The sequence below is a fragment of the Styela clava genome, chromosome 11, assembly GCF_964204865.1.
Source record: "Styela clava chromosome 11, kaStyClav1.hap1.2, whole genome shotgun sequence".
Taxonomy (NCBI): domain Eukaryota; kingdom Metazoa; phylum Chordata; class Ascidiacea; order Stolidobranchia; family Styelidae; genus Styela; species Styela clava.
The window spans coordinates 13,071,317-13,080,070 of NC_135260.1; the positions used below are offsets into that span (position 1 = coordinate 13,071,317).

The 8,754-nt window shown below is 33.5% G+C and overlaps 1 protein-coding gene across 1 annotated transcript; it reads left to right on the top strand.

The window, feature by feature from the left end:
- Window positions 1-705: 705 nt before the first annotated feature.
- On the top strand, window positions 706-5,205 carry LOC120347551 (small COPII coat GTPase SAR1B-like). The gene is made up of 5 exons (XM_039417572.2): window positions 706-893; window positions 1,228-1,293; window positions 2,738-2,841; window positions 3,394-3,519; window positions 4,498-5,205. The coding sequence occupies exons 1-5, from the start codon at window positions 731-733 to the stop codon at window positions 4,615-4,617; spliced, it is 579 nt and encodes a 192-aa protein (XP_039273506.1). The 5' UTR covers window positions 706-730; the 3' UTR covers window positions 4,618-5,205.
- Window positions 5,206-8,754: the final 3,549 nt, after the last annotated feature.

Genomic DNA, 8,754 nt, shown 5'->3' on the forward strand with positions numbered 1-8,754 from the left:
CCAACCCTTGTATATAGAATTGAAGTGAATTATGTTACCGAAGTGGATTTTAATAATGTACTTGAATTTCAAAGTTGTGTGTTAAAAAAGAGCAGGACCAAATTCAAAAGATATGCCAAGATCATATGGTGGAATTAAATGGCAAAAATAGGATTTCAACAAGTGTATTTGTATTATGTTCTTTATAGTTGCATACCAGCATGTTTATTACATCTATTTCGACTTCTGATAAGGACTAGCAGTCTTCCATTCAAATATACGATACTATTTAGAAAAATAATTTCATTCCTAATTTTTGTCCTTTGTTCTCTATTTCCAAATCTGGTTTGTGAATATGATCGAAGTAACACAGTGGAGATATCATTATAACATTATTTTACGTTTTCAAGTCGGTATTGAAACAGGATCAAATTTTGTAATGATAAACTCATAATGGCATGTATAAAAGTGTGAACCTAACCTAAAATTGTGAATGATTGGAGATCATCAATACAACATTCTGGATTTATAATTTGCTTATAAAAATGATTGATTCCGATGTGTAGTCAATATGAAAAATTACTGATTAAGCCTCGTTGTGTCGTATTGAATTCAGTCAGTTCGATAAACTTTTTTGATTGAATAAAGTCGAGTGAAATTGTTGTACAATATACTTAATCTGATTTAAAAAAACATTTGAAGACATTTGATGTATCATGTTATTTAGATATATTTATATATAGTGCCAAAAATGTTTTTGGTGGATTTTTTTCGAGGATGGCTCCAATACCTTGGGTTGATGAATAAATCCGGAAAGCTGATGTTTTTGGGCCTGGATAATGCTGGTAAAACTACATTACTTCATATGTTAAAAGACAATAAAATGGGAGTCCATGAACCTACGCTACATCCAAGTGAGTTCAACTTTCAATATGAGACATATGGTAGTTTTTACTTTTTGCAGTTAGTGCTTTGTTTTATCTGCTATTTTTCATGTTTCAAATTCGGAATTTCAAACATTTTTCACAACAATGAAAATCTTTGTTAAATGGTATACTTCCTATCTTTGTTTCCTTATACCTCAAAAGTTCTCTATATAGTACCGGTACATATCTTTTATCTTTATGCTCTGTATTTAATGGTCTCTCAAATGCATTTGTTTCATCTTCACTTGCTTATTATTAATTCATCCCAACAGATAATGAGCTGTTTTAGCAATATCAATATTAAAATACTTTTTATATTCAGCTTCTGAACATTTGACGATGGGGAATATTTCATTTACAACATATGATCTCGGTGGACATAGTCAAGGTATGATATATATTTTGAAATATCTGAAATGAAGTTACTGATATTGAAGACCCGCTAAAATTGTAATCTATAGATAACTATATTATAAAGAATACGAAGGGTGTACAGAAACCCCTGTTACAATAAAGATTTTGTTATGAACTCTGTTCTCAATATATCTTAAACCATGTTTGATTTCATTTCAATCAGTGTTTATTCATTTTTTACTCCATAATTACAACAGTATATTCCCACCATCAGTTGCACGAAGCACATCGAGATTCTGTTACCTGATAACTGATTCAATGCTGGACTTTATGAACATTTTGTACATGTATATATTTAAAATCTGCAACCCGCAGTTGGCCTATGTTGGAATTATTTTTCTTATTCAATGTATGTAATAATAAGTAATAACATAGTTGTATTGTAAATAGGTTGTGATTCAGCTTTAATTATAATCCCAGTTGGGATGTAGTTTGCTTTTTGAATTATCAGTTTACTGTGAAAATGTTTATCACTTTGTTATAACAGCAGAAATTTAGTCCACTTCTGTTTATTGTTGTTCACAACCTTCTAAAATCGTCACTTTTATGCCTTACTTATTTGGAACAGATTTATTGTTTGTACTTTCGTATTACCCAGTACAGATGACTCATGGTTCACGTAGGCCTTCCTGTTTTCATCATTTATTTTGGTGTAGTTCTCATTTCATATGGATGAATGACTCCTACTGGTTATTAAGTTATTTGTCACATACGTTACGGTCCATTCTCTTTTATTATTTATTATATCCTGGTTAGAGTATTTTTTTGGCTCTGGGAGATATATTTTAAAATTTTATACTGGTTGAAAGACCTGATCAAGTACCGGTGTGTTATAGCATTGGTTTTTGAAATAAGAAACACAATATTTTAAAATTATGTCGAAAACTCAAAACCTTACCAAAATTCATTTCTGCTATGCTTCAATCTAGTTCTTTTCCCTATTTTTTGTAATTTGGCAGGACTAGAATCAAAACTATTTGGGGATTTACAAATTCTGACATACTCAATCTACCGGTAGTTAATAAAAACAATTGTAATTAGTTACAAAAACTTCATTCATTATGTCATACCTGGATTGGAAAACAACTATTTATTATCTTATTGTCCTTTCTAATTCCCACATATCAATTATTTTCATATTATAAATATTGTAGTAAAATCGTGAATATCAAATTTTGCCCTCAAAGGGCTGCATTTGTCCCTTTTCTAAAATTTATTTTGAAAACAAAGAAACAGAAACTAGACTGAACTATTTCAGTCTATTTGCCCTTTTGTTTTGGGACGCTCGAACTGTTTTTTTTTCTCTAGAATCTGCTAATTTAGATTTCTTTGATATAGAAATTGATTGTAATGCAGAAATCGCTTTTTTCTAATTATGTCATTGCATTTTATAGTTTATACAATAATTTTTCTTTCAGCTCGCAAAGTTTGGAAAGATTACTTCCCTGCAGTGGATGGAATTGTTTTTCTTGTTGATGCAGCAGATTCAGAAAGGTTAAACGAAGCTAAAAACGAACTAGATGTAAGTTTAATTATTGTTATTTGATCAAATTCATATTTTAGTTAAAATATAATCGGTCATGTCCAAAATTAATTGGATATTTGAATATACATGAAATTGCTTTTATCCAATATATGAAATTGTTTATTGATGTGTGCAAATTCTTAATTGAGCAATGGGTATTTAGTTCAATGTCCAAAACGAATCAAATATTTAAATACATTTGGCATGAGTTTTATTTGACATATTTAATTCTTGATATTATGAAGTATTTTGAACGTTTACTTCTGAAAATTCAATATTTCAAGCATTTAACATATGATGGTTAAGCAAAAATAAACTCAATATTTATCTAACTATTCTGCATCACCTAATTCAATTTTTAAAAATCTGCAATTATCATTATTGAGCATATGAAATTTTACAATATAAGGTTATTGATATTCTACAAGCGAAAATATTTATCAGAATGTATTAAAAAAAGTAAATTCATTCTATTTTGACCATCCCTGCATGTAAACCTCTCGCTCTGTTTTATAATTTCAAGATTTATGTCATTTGTAATCTTAACAGAGTCTATTACTGGATGAACAAGTTGCAAACGCTCCTGTATTGGTCCTCGGAAACAAGATTGATTCTCCCAATGCAGTAAGCGAACATGCACTTCGGGATTTCTTTCAGATTCGAACAACTGGCAGGGTATGTGCAAAGGCATTTCATTGATAAAATTCAATGCAGCCAACTCAATTAAAAAATGTAGTATATCCTAGTTTGCTGGTAGTGATATTAATTATGGATGTTTATATGTAAATTATTTCGCTTTGTATTTAAGGGCGATAAATTTAATCTTAATTATATTCTACAAATGATATTACCCTAATTCAAAATTCTGTGGTCATCTCTTTTAGGGTTTGTTAACTTAACACATATTGGCATTTGTAAACAAGTCTGGTATGCAGGTTTGTGTGTCTGGGCATGACATTGCATGCTATCGAGATTCTGAACCACAAATGTGTTTTTTATACTTTACTTAGATGGCTTGAATACATACAAATATCTTCTTTGTTTCTTGCTATCCAGCTCAAAACCTATTTATAAAATCAAGTTTTCATAATTAAAGCTAGGTTGAAACAAAGAATGAACAAATACTTGTCTGAGAAGGTTGCCTTAATAAAAATTAGTTGAGTTCAACCCTGCTCAAACTAATTCATTGACATGTCTTGTCAGCAAGTAGCTGTGTACTTTGAACTTTGCCCCATGATTTTTTTTATATAATATTTGCATAGCAACCTACAATCCATATTCATTAGTTGAAATTTTTATGAATAGTAAAATGTTTAATGTGAATCTGGTAGATATCGTTATACATACGTACTGTCATCATTAACAAATATTGAGACCCCACAAATTGGAAGTATGTGGCAAATTTTAGAGCCAGAGCTGGGGCCCAGCCCCAAGGTAAATAATGAGCACTGGAGTTTCGGCGATTGTGCTTTCAAACAAGTTCTCCAAGCCCTCTTGGTAACTCCTCTTTTATTGAATAAGTGATTTTGATCTTGCCATTAGTGTACAAAAGAAATGAGTGTGTGTGCCACTGTTAGACTTTACTACTGTACTACTATACTGTAGTTTTGTTTAAAGAAAATCTTGTTTTTAATATAATTTTCATTCGTTTAGGGTCAAGTTCCACTGGCAAACTTAGGAGGAGCAAGACCAATCGAACTTTTTATGTGCTCAGTTCTCAAAAAACAAGGATATGGTGAAGGATTTCGTTGGCTCAGTCAATACATCAATTGAAAGCTCCGACAAGATCACCTATAATAAGCACCGTCTTCGAATCCAACGCAGAAGTCTATTAAAAATATTTCTATATCATGCAGATACGTCTTTCAGTTGACACCGGTTTTAGCATTTCATCTCCTTTACTAAATATTTATTATTATCAATGAAGGTCGCTTGAAACGACCAGAGACTTATGCGGCAGCTGTCCGAAGTGTACAAACCCCCTAGTAGAATCTATTCTAACTGTTTTAGTTTTTTTTCGTCACTTTGTGTTTTGGTTTAGCATGGGTTTATTGGTGAGTCATTTCATAATGGTGGGACTTGACAATCGCTCATGCTGGGATCTAGCATTGTGGCATATGTTGTTAGGCACAGGTAATGCAACTATTGCAACGTTACTACAAAAATATTTAGATTGCCCTTCCCTACTTTTTGTTCTGGGTGTTTCCTGGACGTTTTGCCTCCATATTTTTGACCTATGTTTTGGACTCTGTGAGAAAAGAATAATCTTTACTTCTTACAATTTAATTATGCGTTAATACAGTTATATGCTACTATTACATAGCGTTTGAAAAATAAAATTGACTATTTTCGATCCATCTACAGTTGTTTGGATTTCATGTTTTGAGAAACTTGATCAGGTCAAGATTCCAACCTGGTCGGGCTAGAGTTCCAGTGATGACTAATTCAGTTTAGGGTGTTTTGGTAAGGAAGGATATGTTTAGTAAACCCATAGCATAGAAAGTAGTTTGTAGGCTAGGCCTGTGGCGCATGACTTGAGTGAAACTGAGCCAAGTGGAATTTAAATATTTGACAGAACTATGCCTTTGATGGAGCAGTATAAATATTGTATATGCGCATTAGTAATTTTTATATTTTTTGTTGAGTGGCGACTGACACCTATCTCCCAGAGCATATAACAACGCCCTTTCTTCAGACAACTCTGCTCATATTTTAGCCATTCGTGAAATCACGCATAACAAATGTGATTATTGCGTGTTTGCGTTATAGAAGAGCTTTTAGGATAGTGGTCCTAAATATAACTTTAGCCGGCGTACGAGATCTTTGGTAGCTCTTTAGTCGGAGCACGGGCTCTTGTCTTCTAGACTTGTACAAATTATTCTTCACTTCGTTGTTCGGTTATGTAGGCGCTCGCCCCCAGCAGACAAAAGATGATAGCAGACAAACGACAATTGCGACAATTCTTCTTTTGTTTATTGTACAGTATACACAACATCAAGGTTGTACTACAAGACTACATCTTACAAGACTGAATTCGGAGAATTTCGCCAATACTAATAATTAGCCTTTTTCTATGTATTTAAAAATGTTCGTCCAAATTACTAATCTTCCCCTATAAGCTCATTCGCTTTATAAAGTTAGATTGGATGTATTGTACAGACTAACTTAGCAAGACTAACTTAAACAAATTTAGCGCGTATTGAAGGAACGCATTTCAGGATGAAATAAACCAGTTTGAATTTCGAGGACTTGTTTCACAATACTTCGGATTACGTGTAATCTGTGTAGCATTTTAAAATTTTCGGTACACGAATGCAAGTAATGTGCATGTTTTCAACTTTCAACAAATTTTTCTATTGCGCAAAATATTCAATTTGTGGCCGATTCGAGCATTTTAAAATGTCTTCCCATAATAACTGTGTTCAACTATTGCGTCGACACACGATACGTTAAAATAAAAGCACTTCTACTCTAAAATGCCACCGCATTCCACATATATGAAAATACGTGGTAAGCTGCACGAATAAATCCAGTTTTAATTCGTGTTTTTGCGATCTTGCGAATTTGAGATATTCACAATAGAACTGTGTGGTGGTGCTTGGTCAATTCACAGCAAAAATCTTGTGAAATCGGATCTCTAAAATTTGCAGTGACTATCCGATTGATCGGATAGTTCAAATACGAATACCCGGATATATCCGTTATCCGGATAGTAAAAATTATAGGTATCCGAACTAACCCTATTTCGCACCCCAAATAGTGCTTACTGAAGCATGGTTGCAAATTGAGTGTTAAAGATGGAAGGCTGATAAATGGGGCTGGGAATTGATTTGATTAGAAAACTCAGCGGTTTGGCTACTACCGTGTTTCCCCGAAAATAAGACCTAGCCTGAATTTTTAAATCGTTTTAAAACAACCCCTCCCCTTACAAAACGACCTATAGTTGATAGCGCAAATTTTTTTTTGACCTAGTCGATAGCAAAAAGTCTCTCCTACACGCTTTAAATGATTGATTATAGCAGTTATTTTGAATAAAAACGTGTTATTTATAAGTAAATGGACATCGGCTTTCATATTGCTGTTTGAAAATCTCGTGATTCATTACTTTGTAATTTCTTTTTAATAAATGAAAATATAGGACATCCCCCGAAAATAAGCCCTAGTGTTATTTCGCGGAAAAAAATTGAAATAAGACCCAGTCTTATTTTCGGGGAAACACGGTATAAAAGTTTAGTTATCCTATTGTACTAATACACGGAGTTGCGGTCACAGTATGGTGTCATCTTCTGTATTTCAAACATTAAAATAATACTATATTCGATTGATATATTTTTGTTTCATAATTACCATGTCATATTCAAAATCTTGATATAAAATAAATTTCGGCAGCGAAATTAGCCGAATCAATTGAGATAGTCTGGCTGATATATAGCAGGTCAAAATCTTGTTCCCGTGTCTATCCGCGAGTATCTGGACGGATTGCTCAGAACTAAGGAGGTAGATACCGTTAATATGATTCCTTCACATAAAAATAATTTCAACATTCTTTCACTGAACTGCCTTTTAAAACACTCTAGATCAGATAAAAAAAGATATGTCCATCTTCATTTAGCAAATACCAATACCGAAAAATGACCGATGCTGGCGATATATCGGTACATCTCTAATCCTGCTACGCGTTAGTAATACGCTTGCCATCACAACTCTGATTATCCTGCTAGGGTTCACTGGCTCTGGCCCCATACCCGACATGGATTGGCGGCCGGACGGATGGCCGTGGTACGCTATAGGACCAAGCCCTCTTATTGACTTTCCTCTCCCCAAGGTTGAAGTGTTATCTCACTGTAAGCATAACTGCAAGCAAGAATCAATACGGCTACCGGTGTATCGAATGTGTCACGGGACTGGAATTTGGAACCCAACCATTTGAAATTTTTGGAAGACTGAAAAAGTCAGTCAAAAAGTTACGCTATTAAGGCGTGCGAATGCATATTGTTAAAATCGCCTATCCTTTTCGCTGGCGCGGCGTGCTCATTTAGGCCGTAAAAACCGTTAAGTTGGTATTCATTCAACCCAAATCACAAATTTCTATCAACATATGCATATCTTGTTCCAACAGGAAGACGATAATTATTTTTTGTTTCTTGAACGGAATTGCTAGTTTCTTGTGAAAAACGAGTTATAACATTATGATCATCGGCGACGAGATGCTAAAAATAATGAAGAATTTTTTGATTGAAAAGCGGCATTGTAAGATACTAGAAATAAAACGAGGGTAAAACCCGTTTTGTTTTAGGAGGCCTGTGACTGATGTATTTTTAGACATTGTGAATCGCAAAATGAATGTGAAGTGAAGGGAACACATTAAGTTCGGTTGACTTCGAAAATTTTACCGTTTATGAGAGAATACGAATCAAAACAAGATAAAATCTGAGACATTGTCACACATTCTTATGGCGGCAGCAATTTTGTAGTAGAAATGCTTCCATAATTATTTTTAGTTGACGCAAAAGCAAGTTACATTGGACACAATTAAATTAAAAAGCAGGACAAAAATGCCCGTATCGGTTTGTCATGGATTGAATAATTTTCGCGATTGCAAATTGTGCTCTTCGGGATTTTAACGAAGACAGTCGGATTATTTTTTATACCAGCGATATTTTAAAAGAATGTTAAGTGACAGTCAGTGCTAAAAGAATAGCATGCAGTTGACAAATCCCAACGTCGCTAAAATCCGAATCCCAATTAATTATAATCGGGAAGTTTATCGCGTATTTTATGTCCGTAGATTGCTGTAATATTGTAGAGCATTAGTGCTTTATTTTACCGTTTGTCGACGTAAAGACGAGTTACGATGAACACAATTAAATTACTATGACAAGACATTTCAAATGCCTGCATGGGCCATGG